The sequence below is a fragment of the Pseudochaenichthys georgianus genome, chromosome 12, assembly GCF_902827115.2.
Source record: "Pseudochaenichthys georgianus chromosome 12, fPseGeo1.2, whole genome shotgun sequence".
NCBI lineage: Eukaryota > Metazoa > Chordata > Actinopteri > Perciformes > Channichthyidae > Pseudochaenichthys > Pseudochaenichthys georgianus.
The window spans coordinates 18,524,596-18,545,016 of record NC_047514.1 but is presented as its reverse complement, the minus strand read 5'-3'; the positions used below and the strand labels follow the sequence as shown (position 1 = coordinate 18,545,016).

Here is a 20,421-nt window from a genome sequence, read left to right as displayed (position 1 = left end):
GTGCTCCACATTCAGACCGAGGAATGCACCGGGTTCGACTGTCTTTCTAGTAGCTCTGTAGCTCCATCCACGAGTAACTTTTCCACGTCAGGTATTATGTATGCTAGCAGCAACACACAGAGTTAACTCAATTATACAAACATGGGTTTATGATTAGAGGTAACTGAGTTACTCTTTATTTTGTTAAAGTTTCAGCTATTCTGTTTACAGTTCTGTCATCAGATTATGTAATACGATTTGTTAAAACATTGTTGTTTCTTTTGATGTGAAATATTATTTATTATATTTAAATAAAAAGCAATGTTAATTTTATTCACAATTTGTTAAGTTAATTTAATAATATATGTATTTTTGAATCAAGTATTCATCTTTATTGTCTTCATTGTTAGTTTCCACATGCCTAAAACAACCTCAAGCTAAATCTAAAAGTTGATAAATAAATAAGAGCATTTGAGAAATTGTGCAAGGCATACAGTAATAGTCCGAATAGTCGATTAATCGTTTCATTAATCGATTATCAAATTGATGTCAGAACTATAACAAAAAAAATCACAGGCTACGTCAAATAAATGTGTCTGTTGTGATTTGTGATTCGTCCCCATTTAGAACAATCTCACCGTCACACTCTGCCGCCTATTCTGGATTTGTTTATTGTGCATTCTGTAGACTCCCATTTCTGTTTGAATTACAAAATGGACATCAAAAATTGGCTTAAAAGGTCTAAGGATTTATTTAAACGAAATAGCGATGAAAGAACTGCAGCCGATGGTGCTGCTGGCGACCCTGCACCTGCCGTTGCAGCAGCACGCCATGTCACAAGCTTGACCTCGGCAAACCCCGGGGCTGAGTTAGCGATGATCTTGGGGTCAATAAACCCAACAGGTGAAGCTGGATCGTTATCCAGGGAGATTGTTTTCAGAAAAGAAGCACACTTTTGCCACTGCATGGTACAACAACAGACCATGGCTTGAATATTCGTTAAAAGCAGACGCAGCCTTTTGTTTCCCCTGTAGACAGTTTAAAGTAAATACGTCTTCATCTGATGTGGCTTTTACTGTCAAATGTTTTTGCGACTGCAAACACGCATTACAGACTGATAAAGGACTGCTAAGGCATGCCGCATCAAAAGAACACATTTCATGTGAGAGTTTGTGGAGAGAGAGAGACAGATACGCGAGGAAACAAATAAGGAAATGAGTACTTTGGTGCAGATCAGCTGGCACGGAACCGTTATTACGTGTCAGCTGTCGTTGATATTATAGCTTTTTTAGCTGTCAACTCCTCTCATGCCCCTTTCACACCAGCACCTTTTCAGCTCCGGCTCGGAGCTAGAGCCTGAAAAGCGCCGGGTTTTCCTGTTCATACCGCAGCGGCGCCGGCTCTTAGCTCCGGAATCCGCTTCATTTCCAGCTCCAAAAAATTGTCGGTCCAGAGGCAAGAGCTTTGGAGCTAAGAGGCGACGTCGCTTACGTCTCTCTTACGTCGAGGCGTGCAGGAAACTAAACCCACCTCCCCTGAACATGGGTCGACTGTTATGCCTGCCTACAAGCAGTAGTGCTTATAAACACACTTTATAAAGTCAGGCAACACTAACCAGGCTTCGTGTGATTCTGTTTATTTGTACCTTACTTTGACCATCCGTTCACTGTTATCGATCATTGTGGAGAGAGCCAGACGTGTTGTTTTGCAGCTATCGGATGCAAGTAGTCAGTTTAGCTTCGGTTGCTATGGTAACATCACCCGTTTTATACCAGAGAAACTTTCATAACAGCGTTGTGATACCAAACAGTGTCAATTCAGACTGACACACATTCACTTAGGCTAAGGGGAACTGGGGAGATGCATCAGCTGCTTGTGTGAGTCGGACAGTGAATACTTTAGAGCGGCCGCTGCAGTGTGAGCTAACCGGGAGCTAACGGGAGAATACACTCCTGTGGAAGAGCAGCACTGCAGCGGTCGGTAAATGCTGCAGAAACACATTAATAAACAATGAACCACGGCACTCTGGAGCAAAGTATAAGGTTGGAGAAGTCGTTATTCAATTTATTCTGGCTTCGTGTGATTAAAAGCAACACGATCATCGACCCGACGCTGTTGTTGTTGTTGTGAGCGCCGTAATGGGTGCCGTTGGGGGGCAAATCAGCGATGTAAACGGTGACGTCATAACGCAGCAGGGGCAGCTCTGGGGCGCCAGTGGGCGGTGTGCACAGAGCGGGAGCTGAAAAGGGAAACCGGAGCTGAACCAGAAAAGCTCCCGCTCGGAGCTAGAAACTGAAAAGCGCTGGTGTGAAAGCCGCATCAGAGGTGACCACGATTCACTCCACAGCATGTCCGAGTGCAGTGCATAGGAAAATAAACCATGCCCAAGGCGGGCTAAACAGTTAATCGTCTCCGTCTCTACTATTTCTCTCCGAGTGCAGCGATGAGGAAGCTGCCATCCGTAACCAGTGTGCCTTGCTCGTGATTTACCAGTGTCTGTGCTGCCACGCACACAATGTTTCAAAGTGGTTGCAATGTTGCCCTTTATTTGTGTATGTTTGCGATAAGTGTGCGTCTTTACGCAATGCTGTTGGCCTTGCTGTTTGATATTGTGCCGCAGCACGTGACGGTTTTGTGTGCCCTCCCATGAAAATCCAACCCTGTCTCCTAAATATTACGTTCCCACAGAACTAAACTGCATTCTCAATTACGTTAAGCAAGAAACGTATTTTCTCCCACGTTACGTTCGTTATGAACGTATCTCAAATACGTTTATTTTCTACATATCTTCTAGAAACATATTTTCTCCCACGTTACATTTGTTATGAACGTATCTTAAATACGTTTATTTTCTACATATCTTTGCTATTTATTGTCTTGCTTATAATAATGATAATAGTCATTTATAAATATCATTTTAGAGCACACATTTGAAATCAGTAGGCGAGGCTGTAATTTTGCCAGCTGTTACTCTCATGAGCGAGGCAGAACATAATAGTTTTAACATGCCAAAAAGCTGCTGTGTTGTTTATTGCACCTCAAACGTTAAAACAAATCCAGTTACGTGTTTCTGTACTTCCTCTAAGAAGAAAGGACAGTAACAGAAGATCTCTGTGACGCCAGATGTGGTGTTGTTAATGCGATATGATATCCGAAAAACATTTCAGTTTAGGATGGCCGAAGACACTACACTACCCATAATCCCCAGCTATCGTTTGGGACTACAGTCCCGTTGACAAACCCCGTGATTAATCTTCAAGCTCTGTGATTGGATGTTGGAGTGGCAGTGCGCCAAGGTTACGCCGAGCATCAAGCTCTTTGAAATAGAACGAAACCACGGCAGACTATTCAAAACTGGACTCGAACGCCCCCCCAGAACTACACATGCTGGCTATTGTGTTTCGCAACATGTTCTCTATGGCACGTCTCTACTGGGAATTGTAGTTTTAAAAGACGTTTTCGTTTTTCCAAAAATTAGAAGTTGACAGTATTAAACTGTGTACAGCCGTGGAGGTTTAGGCGATAGGAAACACATTGGTGTGTACACATTTAAAACAACCTTTAAAGCAGACTTTAGTTACACCTGAGTAAAATTCAGGGAAGCTGATTGTCAAGTGCCAACAATCAGGAGAGATATTTGATAGTTGGTGCTTGAGAAGACTAAACATTTATCTGCAGATCTCTATAAAGTATATTAATTACTCGTTATTCTCTACTAATAGTTAATTACAAGACATCGATCAATATGTGTGTACCTCCACCATTAAACTGTCAAATTCTGCAAATTTCTTATACTATCTACATACATAAGAGTATAATTAATGTGTATAATATCAGTTAAAATAAGTGCTTCAACATAGTTAACATTGCAGGAAAGCAATACATTAGACGTTAAGTACTTTGTCAGGCTTAATATTTATCTGTAGATAGATACCCCCAAAGTGTTTTTCTTATTTGAAAGAAGACCTTAACCTAAAGTATTATTTAATATTTAAATAGAGGTTAATTAGTTTGTATGTTTTGCACATCCTCCTATTAATATCTTTGTACATCGTGCACTAAACTGTTTTATTGTAGAGATCACTTACAGTATCTTCTTGATTTTTCATATTCTATATTTCTATCACAGACCTTCTACTTTCCCCCTATGTACTCTTAATATTTGTTTCATCAAATAATATTATTCAACAAAAATAACATTATTCAACAAAAAGAATTAAATAACGTGCTTTAACCACTAGGCGGTGCACACAAGGTACACACAGCATACTAATAATAACTTTGTATTAGGACACTTATGTATGTATAACATCTGAAGATGTGTAGTTTTATTCATGTTTTTACATAATTTGACAGGATATTGCTATACTATTTCTCATGCTTTACTTCTACACATTAATATCTGATTTGTAAAACATCACAGACAGAAAGGCATATCTGTCATTTAATGGTAAGCTATTGAAATTGTGATTCCATAGCTGTGTCTCCCATCACCCAAATTCCCTGACTATTCTCTCAACTCAGTATTTACATTCTTATATTCAAAGAAAATCAGTCCTCTTCTATCAGTTGTGCACCGTTATGGTGTAAATGTAACCTATCTACCAATTGGATCAAATATAAAAGTCAGCCGAATTAGTATTAATACTGCAAGGAGACGTATTTTGTGAAAGGAAATGCAAGGTGTTGTTTAATTGTTGATATATTTATGATCCACGTCACATATTCAGTTTTGGCGGCAGTTCTCCTGTTTTTCCAGAAGTCTTCTCATCAGGGCTCAATAAATAAAGAACTACAGCAGATGTGTAATATTTAATGCAGCCGAACTGTGTATTACAATGCCGTTATGTGATGACTTCCAAAGAGAAAAGCAAGAACACTCGGAATAAAGTATTATTATTATTATTATTTATTTTCGGATATCATATCGCATTAACATCATATCCCAACATGCATTGCGGCTAAACATCCAATCAGCGAGCTTCAAGCTCAGTGGGTTTGTGTATCCTCAAAATGTCCCTTATCGGCCTACGTCTGTTTCCGGTGACTTTATTTACGGCTAAAAAGCCCAAGATTATAGAATTAAACGAATAAATAAAAACAAGGATAATTGTGTGTTATTGTTGAGTAAATAAGGAAAGATTTTCAAAAATACAGATTTCAGTATTTTGAGGCTCTAAGCCCCATTTATTTTCCTCACAGACGGCAAAAAAAGTCTGACATTATACGATTTAAAATAAAAACATAAAACACTGGCATGTAATTTACGTTAGAATAAATAGAATGGTTTTGAATAATAGATGAGAGTAAAATCGTCACTTTACAGCCCCGCCCACTTTTGGGGAAACCAACGCTGTCATTTGAACGGCGATCAAGCCTGAAGCCACAGAGATCTTCTGTTACTGTCCTTTCTTCTTAGAGGAAGTACAGAAAAACGTAACTCTGGATTTGTTTTAATGTTTGAGGTGCAATGAACGACACAGCAGCTTTTTGGCATGTTAAAAACTATTATTTTCTGCCTCACTCAAGAGAGTAACAGCTGGCGAAATTACAGCCTCGCCTACTGATTTCAAATGTGTGCTCTAAAATGATATTTATATATGACTATTATCATTATTATAAGCAAGACAATAAATGGCAAAGATATGTAGAAAATAAACGTATTTAAGATACATTCATAAGAAACGTAACGTGGGAGAAAATATGCTAGAAGATATGTAGAAAATAAACGTATTTGAGATACGTTCATAACGAACATAACGTAGGAGAAAATACGTTTCTTGCTAAACGTAATTGAGAATGCAGTTTAGTTCTGTGGGAACGTAATTTTTAGGAGATAGGTACGGTGGCCCTGAAGTGCAAGACACCACAGCATTTCAGAAAACACCACAGCATTTCACAAAACACCACAGCATTTCACAAAACACCACAGCATTTCAGAAAACACCACAGCATTTCACATTGGACGGAAAGGGTATTCCTTTAGGGAGAACACTTCTTGTTTGTGATTGGACAGAGCCAGCCAGAGAAGCACTGCTGTGATTGGTTGTTTTAGCTGCCAGTCAAGAAATGCTGTGGTGTTTTCTGAAATGCTGTAGTGTTTTTTGAAATGCTGTAGTGTTTTTTGAAATGCTGTAGTGTTTTGTGAAATGCTGTGGTGTTTTGTGAAATGCTGTGGTGTTTTCTGAAATGCTGTTGTGTTTTATGAAATGCTGTGGTGTTTTGTGAAATGCTGTGGTGTTTTCTGAAATGCTGTAGTGTTTTTTGAAATGCTGTGGTGTTTTGTGAAATGCTGTAGTGTTTTTTGAAATGCTGTGGCGTTTTCTGAAATGTTGTTGTGTCTTGCACTTCAGGGCCACCGTAGTTGGTTTGGAAAATCATATGCCCTCCCTTTAGATTTGTTCTGGCGCCGGGTCTGGTGGGCACCCCTGCCCTAGACCCTGAAAGTATAAACTCCAGCCTTAATCTCCTTTGTGAAACTAATAACAAAGGAGTGTGGTGAAATCCCCTCCGCCACACTCCTTTCTAACTGAATGAGGAAGGAATTAAACGTACCAAAGAAGATACCAGACCTATAAACTGGTGAGGATTTCTCATTGGTGATCACAGCAGCCAAGAGGTTTCTACTGAAAATGTATGCACCGTCTCCCCCTTGTGTTGAAGTTTTAACATGGCCATATGCAGCACCAGGGACATGCACAGACATTTGGAGGGGCTATTGCTCTAAACTGGAAAAAGGGCCTCCCCCCCCGAAAAAAACAAGACCTTTTGAAAATTCTACCATAAACTCATAAAATAAAAACACAACACTGTAATTGCAAGTGACACTCAGTTGACTTTTATGTCCAACTGCTAAATTCGTTATTCAGGATTTTTTTTCTGTTGCAGTCCATATCTCATTAAAATATCTAATGTTAGTAACTATTAAAGAAACAATGGGGACAATTCTGTTTTAATAGTTTTACCGTTGTTACTGCTGTGCAGACATAGGCTACTGATAACATAGGGCTTCTATAATTACCTTAAATAAACTAATTAATTAAACCAGTTCAATACACATTATTCTTATCCTTCTTTATGAGCGTAGTAACGGTAAGGTATCTAATTACTTATTTATTTAGAATTTCATAACTTAATAACAGAGATGGTCAAGCTAAAGTGGAGACATGGCAGAAATCCTACAAAAAACCGGGACAGTGAGGTGTTCTCCGTGAGAGGGCGATCAAGAAAAGAGAGCGAGGGTGAGGGAGTTTACGGACACAGAAAGACAGAAGCACAATAACAAGTATATTTAGGTGTTTTTTTTGTAAGTAACCGACGGTGTCAAGAGGAAGTAAAGTCCCCTGGTTTGTCCCCTATACTCTAATGGGCAGGAGCCAGGGCAGGCGTATGGTGTGATCACCATAGCCATATGAGGTTGGACTCGGAGGGCTTTCCTTTGCTTCCAGCTGTCAGATTGTAAACAAAGTCACGTGACTGGGGGCAGATGACAGCGCGGACAAGGTGTATTTCCCGCAGCGAGATGCTACAATACTAATTGTGGGCTTATCATGTTGATTCGGCTACAATAGAAAACAAAAAAAAATCTTGCTCTCTCCAGAGGGGCAGGCCAGGCAAAAATGGCAAAAGGGCCGTTGCCCGGGAAACATTAGCCCGTACCTGTGCACGTCCCTGTGCAGCACTGACTTTTCAAGTCTGAAGAGTTTCTCCATTGACTTCCATGTTAAACATTTAATGATTTATGGGATATATCTCGGGAATTATGAGAGTTATGAATGACAAAAGTAATAGCAATCGATTCCCGACCGAGTTGAACGTTTTGATGTTTGAACGGAGTTTCTGCGATGTGGAATGTGGGAGCAGAAGAGGGACAAAATAACCCGGCGGAATAAGAATAAAGAATTTGTGCGTAGAAGAACAAGTAGTTGGAATGCTTTATCAGCATTCCTACTAAATAAGTAAACATGGTAAATATTAAAAAATGTTTATATAAAAGGTACTGTAGAAACAATCAAAGTTGTATTTATCATCTCCTTATAACGCTGAAATGTGTAATAGGTACATTTACACAATGAAAAAGTTAATGATTAAGTGAAATATTAAAAGAAGAAGTAGCTCGACTAACCCAGGGTTGCCAACTCTCACGCATCTGGCGTGTGACACACGCTTTCACTCTCAATCTCACGCTCTCACGCTGCCCAAACTATTCTCACGCCAAAAACAAGAATACCGAAGACTAGAAACGGTTTTGAAAACTTTTGTCAGGTATTGATCGTCTTGTAGTGCCGAGATATATGGAGTCAGAGGCGGTGCATCGAAGGTACAAAAGGGAACTTTAATCACAAGCTGCAAAGGACATGTTGTCGGGTCGCAGCCCGGGTCGACAAGAGAGAGAGCCAAGAGGGCACACCTATTTATAGGTAACCCATAACATGTCCGTGTGGGAACAATAACCGCAACTGTAGTTCCAGGTTTGAATTATGTCCCAGTGGTTAAATAGGTAGTCACCACACAAGCCCCCCCAGAATTCAAACATGGCAAAAAAATATATATATATCCCCACGTCTGTGGAGGAAGCACCACAAGGGCCGAGGAGGGTGGGGCCGCAGGTGAGGACCGGGCCATGGAACGGGCCACGAAAGGGGGCCGCAGGAGAGGGCAGGGGCCCTAACGAGGGCGAGGGCACCCACACCGAGGGCGGGCCGTCGTAAGGGGGCCGCACTAGGTGTTGCGGAGAACCCAGCAGGAAAGAGGGCAACCCGGCCGCAGGCAGACGCACAACGGCGGCGGGCATGAAGTCCTCGGCAGGCGTCGAGGTATCCCCGGAAGAAAGGGCAACCCGGAAGGCAGGAGAGGCCAAACAGGCTCCGGAGCGCGCCACCCACGGGCCGATGGCAGCATGGGCGACGTCCAAAACCGTTGAGGCGAGACGGGGTCCAGGAGTGCACCACCCAAGCGTCGATGACACCGTGAGTGGCGTCTGGAACCGCCGTCGAGGTGGTGAAAAAAACGAGAGTGTCCACATGAGGTCAACCGGCTGGTCGAACCTCCTCTCCGGCACCGGAAAAAAAATTGTCAACAGTCAGATGTTAACAAAAATATGTCGACAGCCGTTAACAGCTAGCCGTTAGCCGCTAGCTGGCAGCCATGGGCAGCTGCTAGCTGTCGTTAGCCCCTCGTGGTTAGCCGCTAGTCGTCGTCAGCTAGCGCAGTCTGGACGTGCAGCCGCACGCCCCGAAGAAACAAACCCACGAGGTAGCAATCGGGTTGCTGGTCGACCCAGCAGGTCGTGCATCGTCCTCCTGCTGGTTGGAAAGCCGATGCGGGAACGGCGAGCAACGTCCCCAGCTCTTCTGCGGGGCGCGCACCGAGCCTCAGTCCGCGTACCGGTGGCAGCCACGGACGATTCCAAAAATCCCCGGCATTTCGAGAAAGAAACATGAGTTCCTTTTGCCGTGTTCGGGTCCGTCCCGGAAACTTCTCGAGACTTGTCAGGGTCACCAGTGTAGTGCCGAGAGATATGGAGTCAGAGGCGGTGCATCGAAGGTACAAAAGGGAACTTTAATCACAAGCTGCAAAGGACATGTTGTCGGGTCGCAGCCCGGGTCGACAAGAGAGAGAGCCAAGAGGGCACACCTATTTATAGGCATATGTAATTATTAAACCCATGATATCAAAATCTCACTCCAGCCAGGTACCCAAAGTTGGCAACCCTGGACTAACCATGTGTGATAGCTGCTGAATTAGCATTCACACAATTACTCAAAAACATAATAAATAGGAATGGCTGTGATGTCATGGGTATAGGCCTATTTCCAAACGTAGACTGAGTACGTGAGTGGGATATCAAAGACAGTCAGAGTAACACTGTGTGTGTATAGTGTCCAGTAAATCCGTCCCACTGCTCTTCACTTTCAATTCATCACAGTAGCCAGATGGAGGAGATGGAGGGGAGGGGTAACCCATGCATGTTCAGGATTATAGAGTGTGTGCGCACTGAGCGGCAGCAGCAACAGTTTCTCTGCAACACAAAGTTGGCTCCACAGAAAAGTTTAAATGGGAAAATACAAACCCTGGCAGGTGTGCTGCTTCATCTCGGCTGGTTTACTTTGCGCGGTTGCTCTGGTGTGTCTGTGCGTAGTCTCTCGGACAAAGGCGGACAAAGAGTGTCCGAGCGGCAGTTTCACGCGCGCTGCTGTGGCTGCAGACTCGCGACAGTGCTCCGAGATTGGCAGGTAAATCCCGTTTTGTTCAATAGTAAGAAACCACCAGTGGTGAGTTTGATCAGAGTTTGGCTTAACACTCTGTATCTTTGTATTTAAAAGCTTCAAATTAAAGAGTGAATGTCTGTTTTGGGGGGAAATTGGCAGAGGTACAAGAAGTAGCCTACTTAGATATTGTATTGAGGAATACTCTGTTACAAGTAAAAGTCTTCCATTCAAAATGTTACTTAAGTAAAAGGACAAAAGTATTACCATCAAAATGTAAAGTGGCCTACCAAAAGTACCAATTATGCAGATTTGCCCATTTCAATATAATATATGGTATGTTTTGATTATAGTTATTGATGTATTAATATGTGAATCAAAGTGGTAAAAGTACGGCTATTTTGAATGACTTTGTATGCCACAGGGTAGCTTGTGAATTTACTCCAGGTGTAACTAAAGCCTTATTCAAGTGTTATATTTCACATTATTAATCCAAATCTGCAAAGTAACTAAAGGTACTAAATACATGCAGCATAGTAAAAGTAAAAGATAGAAGTACCAACTAACAAGTCCTTCAAAAGTGTACGTAAGTATACAGAACTTGAGTACATTTACTAAGTTACTGTACACCACTGGAGATTGGAAGTTAAAAAAGTTGTTGTTCTTAGATGTAATCCCATCACATGTATCTATATTTAGAGTTTAGTTACTCAGAACCCTGCATGCTATCAGACTGCACCTCCCTACTCCTGCAGCAGTTGAGATAAAAAGCTGAACTGAGTAATGGGATAAGCAGTTTAAGAGATTTGACAGGCTCTGTTTGAGGAATAGAGATAATGCCTGCAGAAATGTCAGCAGACAAGTCATGATGCTCCTCGCCTCTTGTTGATTTATTTCCTGAACTATCCTGTTGAATGTGAACATACCAGAAAATCAGATCTCGTAGCCCACAAACTGATGTCACCTTTTGTAATGAGGACATGATAACTCCAAATGCAGAATAAAGGTGAACGTTTCTTTTCAAACAGGAATGTGCATGAAGTTCTTCCTGCTTTTCAATTCAGTTGCAGAGATGTTTTTCTTCCTGTTCTTGTGTATATTTCCGAATTCACACCAGAGACAATGAATGTTCCTCTAATGAGTGACTTCTGAGGGCACTCTTTTATTCTCTCCAACTATCTCATTTGCACAACACATTCTTCAGAGAGAGAAACCGTTGTGCAGCAGTTGCAGCACAACAGAGTCTCTCTAATCTGTATTCTTTCCAAACCCACGTTTTACTCGCACAACAGCTCAGATTTGACTAAATGAAATATAAAAAACTAAGATATCTCTAAATTAGTGTGTCTTTATCCACAGAGTATACAGCCATTTGGTCATGTTTGTCTTGCATATTGTCATATCCTATTCAAAACATTAATAAGTTTATGCTTATCTACTAAAGACATAAACAAGTATAAACTAGTTCTGTCTACAATGTTCACATTAATCTCCTTTAAGTGGACTTTTCCTATTAGATTTGAGTTTATCTTTCTACCTCCTGTGACCTTGTCCACTGTTAAACCAATCAAACTACATGGAATAAGTTTGACTAAAATGGCAACTTATTGGTTTTGGCTAGATTAGTTGGACTGAAATGTTCAATATAATTTGATGACTAAAAAAGACAAAAATGTAAACAGTTTTCATTGACAAAAAGTAGACTAAAATAGTTTTCTTTGACTAAAATAAGACTAAAATGCTCAGACTTTTAGTCGACTAAATCTTGACTAAAATAGTTACTGTTTTCTTTGACTAAAATTAGACTAAAATGCTCAGACTTTTAGTCGACTAAAACTTGACTAAATTAAAAACAGGATGACGGTGACTAAATATGACTAAAACTAAAAAGGACATTTGATACATGACTACGACTATATGACTAAATACAAAAATAGCTGACGAAATTAACACTACATGGCAGTATCATTTCTTGTCCCTCAGTTGACCAACAAAAGACCCATTCACTCTTTTGGAGACGTTTCAGAGTTTTACATGCTTGGTTATATAATTCAGTTTGATGAAAAAAAAACAAATTAGTTGTAAGTAAGTAACATCTATTTATAAGGCGCTTTTCACAGACAGTCACAAAGTGCTTGACAAAACATTAAAACATCATAGGAATGATAAAATAATAAATGACTACATAAGCCACGTTAAAAAGTGCTAAGTGATATAGTCCACAGTTGAATAGTTTAAAAGAAAGAAAAAAATGCCCCAGCATGAATAGCGTCTGGTATGTTGCCTCACCAACATCTGGCATCAGAACATGGTTTAAACTTGCCTTTTGGCAGCTCAGTCATTCTTTGAATCCCTGAAGCAATACACCTCGAGTCTAGAGTGTTGCAATCATTCAAAGAAAAAAGAAAAGCACCCCTGTGTGTGTGTGTCTGTGTGTGGGCAATTATGTAGTGCGTGGTCGTGTTGGTGAAAGTGTGCTGACATGAATTCAGTGAAATGATATGTTTTCCAGTAACATTCTACAGCAAGGTGGATCAGCAGTAGATGGCGCCATTGCAGCTCTTCTGTGCACGTCTGTGATCAATCCACAGAGCATGGGGATTGGAGGAGGATCTATATTCACCATAAGAAACAAAAAAGGTAAGTTTCTCATTCATTAGGGTGACCTCAAATGATAAAGGTTGATTCAGCTCATGAATCCTTATCTTTTCTCAGGCAACGTTAAAGTGTACAACTTCAGAGAAACTGTCCCAAAGTCTTTCAAAACAAACCTGTTAGATGACTGTCCCACCTCATTCGGACTGACAACAGGTAGGCAGAATTGTCCATCAGTGTATAGTAATGCACCTTTCCTACCCATGCTTCCTCTTATAGTCATAGCAGAATCATCCCTGTAGTGTTTTACGAATGGATTATTTGGCTTATTTTCAACATCCTCACCATTTTTTCCTTTTGAGATGTCCTCTAAATAGTGAACACTAATCCAAACACATTCAAACACAACAAATAGATTCGAGGGAAACACATCTTAAGTATCTTAAGTCGCTTACATATATTTAACATCACAGCATCTCTTATTACTGAGGTTAGATGTTGTTTTCTAGCGTTACACATTTTAAACATGGAAATGTATTTATTGAGTTAAACCAAATGTTTTCTTTATTACTTTATTTTTCACGTCAGTCCCGCTTTTTTTTTTGATCATTGTTTTTTCCCATCATTGGTTTCATGCAGCTTTATTGTTTTCCCCCTTGCAGGCAGCCAGTGGATCGGGGTTCCTGGAGAGCTGCGGGCCTACGAAGAAGTTCACAAACAGTACGGGAAGCTGCCTTGGGCCAAGCTGTTTGAACCAACAATCAAACTGGCCAGAGAGGGCTTCCCTTTGCCGGCGTATCTGGGAAAACTTCTGCAATCCCCTATTGTGAAAGGTCACGTGGAGAAATCATCTATCTGGTACAGCGTCTCACTTTCTGCTTATAGTGATCAAGAGCTTTTCCAAAAATGAGAATATCTACTTACTGGTGATCATAAAGGTTTTAGGGCACTGACAAACTAGCACTAAGCTTTTACTCATCAGTGCAGCAATCCTGGAGCAAAGGGCTTTCCTATAAATCCCTGTTTTAACTCATTACATGCTGGTTTATAGCCCTGAGTTAACAATTGACTATTTAATGAGTGTCTAAGTTTCAGGGTTTCACATTGAATAATAGTTTCACCCAGTCCACACACTCATTTGAACACTTTTTGCATTGGTGAACATGATTGTAATGTTCTACAGGCACATTCTTGTTCTTAACATAACATTTCAGGAGCAGGGATACTGACCTGGAGATAAAAGCAGTGCTCACCTTCTTTTAGAAATGTTTGTTTGAATGGGTTTTCCTTAGCAAAAGAGAGAGATTAGCTGGAAGTGTGGTTTAAAAAGCCTGAATGGACACGATTGCCTCTCTGCCTCTGCAAAAGCTTGCACAAAAATGCAGTAACAACTTCCCGCAGGACATTTGAGTGTGCACAAAAGACGTATGTGATTACATATAAATGGCATGAAATGATTGTCACTATAAAGACCAGAACGGTCACAAATTACACAGATGATGAAGTGCAGCATTACCTAAATTGTAATTGCTTTAATATGTTCTGACTTGTGCTTTTACATCAATACTCTTTTCCAGTGACATTTTCTGCAACAAAAACAGAACCGTTCTGCGCACAGGAGACAACCTCACGTTTCCTAAACTTGCAGACACCATGGAAACAATTGCAAAGCAGGGGGCAAAGGCTTTTTACTCTGGCAAGATAGGACAAGACTTAATCCAAGACATAGAGGCTGCAGGTTGGTGCAATTGTTGGGGACTACACTTAAATGGACAGAAAAATATATCTAACGTCAATCTGAAAATGAAAGATTTCAAGCTGTTTGTACATATTTCTCCTAGGTGGGACTATGACGATAGAGGATCTGACGTCCTTCCAGGTGCGGGTGGAGGATGCATGGACAGTTTCTCTGGGAAGCACCAAGATGCATCTCCCTCCACCTCCTTCTGGGGCCCCCCTGCTGGCCTTCATACTCAAACTCATGCAAGGTTTCATGTGTCATGATAACTTTCCTGCAATTCCTTAAACTGACACACTGTAGCAGCTGCATGACAGTCTAGCATTTTGGCTCTATACTCTGAATGATACAAAAAATAGTAAAGCATAATAGTTTTAAAATGTGTTATTTTTGTGTATTTTCACAGGGTTTCCCTTCAATCAAAACTCCCTGAATGTTGACCAGAAGATTCAGATGTACCATCGCTACATAGAAGCAGCTAAATTTGCTAATGGACAAAAGAGGAACATCAACGATCCCTATTTTAATGACAAAAAGGTTTGATTTTGTTTTCGTAATTCTTAGAGCAAAAGACTATCTCAAGGATTCGAGATTCAAGGGTTTTATTGTCATATGCACAGGAGCTACAATGTAGCTTTAGGGCAAGGAAAATATTGAGTCCCAAGCTCCTCCAACAATGCAACATACTATATATAGGACATAAGACAAATACAAAACATAACAATAAAAATAGTACAAAATTAAAGAGTACAATAGATTAGAATAGAATAGTGCATGTTATGTTGCAAGACCAGTGTGCAAGTAGTGCAGATGAAGATGACTATATACATGCCAGAAAAATGAATAAATACAATACGCTAAATGATGCAGAGAATGTTGAAAGTGACCAAGTAAATGCAGGATTCTATGTACATGTAAATAGTCATGCAGATTGAGGTAGACTCAAAATATTAGTTATACACAATCAATAATATAATCAATCCATATATACAATGTTGAATGGCCCAAAATTATAATATATAAAAGCAGGTTTATTGAAGAAAAAGCCCGAGTGGTTTGAGTTAAAGTTTGGAAATACACTTTTTTAACAGTTCAATGAGAAGATTGACACCACTTTCAACTGTAAAAGGTATCAATCTTCTCATCTAACACTTAATAATAATAATAATAATAATGACTTGAATTTATATAGCGCCTTTCATAACCTCAAGGTCGCTTTACAGGCAGGAAAATGTCAAAACTGTAGAAATAAAGATACTTTCTATATAGTTGATTTGTATAGGCCTGGTGACCTTGTATGTCAAACCCCCTTTCTTCTCCATATGCTTTCTATGTACACTGTAAGATACATGTTAAAGATCACCTGTTGTGCAAAATCCACTTTTTAATGTCTTTGCTACATCAACATGTGTCCCCTCTGCATTAAGAGATTCTGAAAGTTTCAGGAAAAAAGATTCTCTCTCTTTTTGTCCTGATCCATTTATATAAAAACCTGTCTGAAAATGAGCTGATGAGATTTGGCCACTTTATGATGTCAAAATGTGTTTTGGGTTGTGCAACCATTAGCAAATAACCAACCAAGGTAACACCCACCCACCTTATCAACTGAATCTCTTCCTAGAGCACTATTGCGCAAATAAAAACAAAAACATTTTTTCAAAAAAGTCCCTCACCCCAGCTTTTTCCAGTTTCATTATGATGTTTTTCTTTCAGAGTGCAGTTCATTTGATCCAAGACTCCTTCATCAATAGCATCAATGACCGGATTGTTTCCAACCTGACCCATGAGAACTCATACTACAGCAATACCAAGCCGTCCGGGGATAATGTCGGGACGACACACGTTTCTGTCCTGGATGAAGAAGGACTAGCTGTCTCTGCCACCAGCACCATAAACCAAGTGTAAACACAAAGCCTGTGATTTCTATTTTATCTACTTTATATTACTTCAAATAGCTAAGTCAACGGTGTTTTGTTTTGCAGTTTTGGAGGAGGTATTTACTCTCCGCGAACAGGCATCATCCTGAACAATGAGCTGTTGGACTTCTGTCACAGAGCGGACACAGTGAGGGCAGGTAAAGTCACATAAACGAGGACTTTCGATTGCAATTTCAATCTCCTGTCAGTCTGATATGGAGTGTGATTGTTGTTGCAGGTGAACAGCCTCCTTCCTCAATGACTCCGGTAATACTGGAGTCAAAGTCTGGAGGACTTTTTGTGATTGGTGGATCGGGAGGAAGCTTGATAACCTCAGCAGTGGCCTTGGTAATTTTGATTAACCTGTTTGCAAATTGGTTAACAACTTCCTCATCTGTGTGCTTACATGGTTCTTTGTTTAATCTTTGCAGTCTATGATAAACCACCTGTGGCTGGGGATGAATCTGAAAGACGCCATTGCTGCGCCTATAGTGTTTGTCGATTCCAATAATAAAGTGAATTTTGAGCCCGGTTTTAACAAGGTGAGATACTCATGTGCTCCTCCTCACTGGCCATTCATTACATTTAGATTCACCAGACTGTGTCGTCTATCTAATGAAAAACATTTCATATTATGTTAATGTGTTCTGACAGAGATAGCCACAACATAATTGGACAAAGTCTGCTTCCATCTACCTGTAATCATCTTTGGAACCGAAGTGGGGAGGATAAGCAGCATTAATGTGTGTGTGTGTGTGTGTGTGTGTGTGTGTGTGTGTGTGTGTGTGTGTGTGTGTGTGTGTGTGTGTGTGTGTGTGTGTGTGTGTGTGTGTGTGTGTGTGTGTGTGTGTGTGTGTGTGTGTGTGTGTGTGTGTGTGTGTGTGTGTGTGTGTGTGTGTGTGTGTGTGTGTGTGTGTGTGTGTGTGTGTGTTTTGTGTGTTCTCAGTCAGTGATAGAGCGCCTCACCACTCTTGGACACAAATCTGGGAACTGGAAATTCTACCTAAATGTAGTCAATGCTCTGGAAAAGGAGAATGGATGTATTACCGCTGTCTCAGACCTCAGGAAGGACGGGAGGTCAGCAGGATACTGACCAAAGAAGACCATGAAGAAGCACCTTCCTGTAAATATCTGCACTAAAGATTGACTCAACCTTTAGGTCACCTATTATGTAAAATCCACTTTTTCACGTCTCTTCTACATCAACATGTGTCCCCTCTGTGTAAAGAGATTCTGAAAGTTTCAGGAAAAAAGATTCGCTCACTTTTTGTCCCGATCCATTTATATAAAAACCTGTCTGAAAATGAGCTGATCAGATTTTTTGGCTTGTGTAACCATTAGCAAATAGCCAACCAAGGTAACACCACCCCCCCCCCCCCCTATTTCCTCACTGAACTTTGTAGGATTTTTTATTGAGCCATGGAATCCTTTTTACATATAAGTGACTTCTGACTTACTGTGACCTTAAAAATGTGAGACTGTATGTGAAACAACATTATTTCCTGGGCATATTGTGACCTTTTTTTAAAGCGAAGAAAATGCTGTAGAATTTCATTAAACAAAAAAAAATATATATATGCGTCAAGTCGATTCACAGTTAACATTATCTAGAGAAAAATACTTTATTTTCATACCAACAACATGTTGTTTTCTGTGTTTTAATATCTGAAAATGTTATGTATAATAGTAACACACTTTTTTTACAATTATCATATGTGAATATTTGTGATTTCACAATAAAGACAAATCTGAACAAAGACGAGTGAGTGTCACCAGATGTGCTTTTCAACCAAAGACACAGCTTGAGCTCATTCCTACACGGCAGCTTGTTATACATGTATCCTTTATTCTGAGTATAGTATGATCATCAATAATCTGCGTCATGTTTTCCTGTTTTCCTTGTTTCAGAGCAGCACTTTAGCTGTGAGACAAAGGAAGCAGTAATGAGATACATTTCAGGAGGGAGCCCTATGAATTAGTAATGATTTCTTAAGTGGATTCTGCTTTGTTTTCCTTTGAGGCACAAGATGTGAGTTATGAGAACATGCACATTTGAGTCTGTGTGAAGCCCCACTTTCTTTGTTGTATGACAAATTAGTTAATGTGGATAAGTTGTGACTTAATCGCTTCTTGAAATGACCCTCTTTGTATAAAAAACGTTCATTTAAACAACGCTGTGCCAAAATTATCTTTCACTTAAAGCCTGAGCAGTTATATAATCCAGTGTTGACTCTCTGGCTTGTTTTGACACTTTTAGTCACACAGTCCCTTGATGTAGCAGATTTTCCTCAGGAGGTATTTTATGCTTTTAGATGCCATGAAAGTGTCATGCAAGGCAGTGGTTTAAATTAAGACGTAGACATTGAAACACAAATTTTTTAGTGCCTCAAGGGGAAAGTAAATAGTTTGAGTTGCATAACTCAAAAGTTCATTATGACTATGTGGGAGTCAGATAATGCTTAATTGGGCCTTCAAGGAAAATGGTTGTGTGACTTGATCATTTCTGCATTTATCATCTCCTAAATAATAATGAAACCTCAGCAGGTGGTGCAAGTCACTAATTTTAAAAAGTACTTGCCGTTTTCAGGGCCAAAACGCATATAATTTAAAGAAGCCCTATACTTTTTGGGTTTGGCAGCTGCTGGGAGTCCCAGCAGCTTCCACTGAAGCCAGTCCCCAACTCCGGGGACTTCCGGTCGGGGACTTTGGGCGGCAGTATACGCCGTGAAGTGGTTTGCGGCCTGCCAGTAAACCCAAAGCAGAAGAAGAAGTGACGTCAGCTGCTTCATTTGCCTAATCCTCCCCCAGGGATATATCTGTACTCAGTTCATGAGAACTTTAGTTCTCATGAACTGAGTACAGATATATCCCTGGGGGAGGATTAGGATTAGTTCTGATGAACCTTTGTGGGAAAAGTACTGCGGTGTGAATGCGCCTATAATAACGGCGTGGTGTTGTTGAAGTCCCGACGGAGAATACTTTTGCTGTAGTAGCCTACAGGTAACACATAACTGGTATGCAGGTTATGTGCGTAATCTGAAATGCGTACCGTCACTTGGGGATGGGTGGCGCAGTGGTCTGTGCATCCGATCATCAGATCAAGGGGGAGTGTTGGGGAACTCCAGTTCGAAACCCGCTCCCGCCCCCACTGCGTCAGGCCGTTGTGTCCTTGGGCAAAACACTTCACCCTGATTTGCTCCTGTGGGTGTTGTCCACAGTACATGTATGATACCAATGTATACTTGTAAAAGCGCCTCGATCGAGGCGTGAAGATGGACGGTGTGGCGCAGTGCGCTGTGCAATGATCATCAGATCAAGGGGTGAAACCCGCCGCTGCTGTCTGTAAAGCCGGTGTGTCCTTGGGCAAGACACTTCACCTGAACTTGCTCCTATGGGTATTGTCCACAGTTTCTGACCATTGCATGTATGATATATGTGTAATGTGTGTATATGTAAAGCGCTTTGAGTCATTGAAAAAGCGCTATAATAAATGTAAGGAATTATTATTATTATTACTTGTGTCACAAAGCGCATTTGCGTAGATTTTCCAGAAGGCGATTATCACCGGACGACAGAGTCGGTCTCCGTGTGCACAGACAGGGCTGCTGTTAACGTCGGTCTGTACAACGGAATTGTGCCAAAACTACGCCAACCTGCTGCGGAGGGAGACTCCCCCCTTCACTGGAGAACTGCGCTAAAACAGCTGATCACAATGTTCACACTCTGTGGTCACGAAACTACTCCTTTAGCCTCAGGGTTGCCAACTCTCAAGCATCTGGCGTGTGACACACGCTTTCACTCTCAATCTCACGCTGCCCAAACTATTCTCACGCCAAAACAAGAATACCGAAGACGAGAAACGGTTTTGAAAACTTTTGTACTTTTCGTCTTCTCAATAGAACATCTTTGATAATGTCTTCTGGCCAATCAGAATCACGATAACGTCGTGGTGGTGTTGTTGCAGGAAGTCCCGACGGAGAATACT

General features: G+C 40.8%; 1 protein-coding gene across 2 annotated transcripts; it reads left to right on the top strand.

Moving 5' to 3' along the window:
• The first annotated feature begins 9,901 nt into the window (after positions 1-9,901).
• Positions 9,902-18,193, top strand: ggt5b (gamma-glutamyltransferase 5b). Of its 2 annotated transcripts, none has more exons than XM_034096264.2 (12): positions 9,902-10,214; positions 12,700-12,827; positions 12,903-12,998; positions 13,445-13,640; positions 14,360-14,520; positions 14,624-14,770; positions 14,927-15,057; positions 16,234-16,421; positions 16,503-16,594; positions 16,675-16,784; positions 16,868-16,978; positions 17,091-17,227. In XM_034096264.2, exons 1-12 carry the CDS (start codon positions 10,036-10,038, stop codon positions 17,094-17,096), a joined length of 1,545 nt encoding a protein of 514 aa, XP_033952155.1. In that variant the 5' UTR covers positions 9,902-10,035; the 3' UTR covers positions 17,097-17,227. The 2 variants fall into 2 exon arrangements, with proteins under 2 accessions (XP_033952155.1, XP_033952154.1); XM_034096263.2 differs by lacking the exon at positions 17,091-17,227 and adding an exon at positions 17,383-18,193 and having other exon boundaries at positions 9,903-10,214.
• The last annotated feature ends 2,228 nt before the right edge of the window (positions 18,194-20,421 follow it).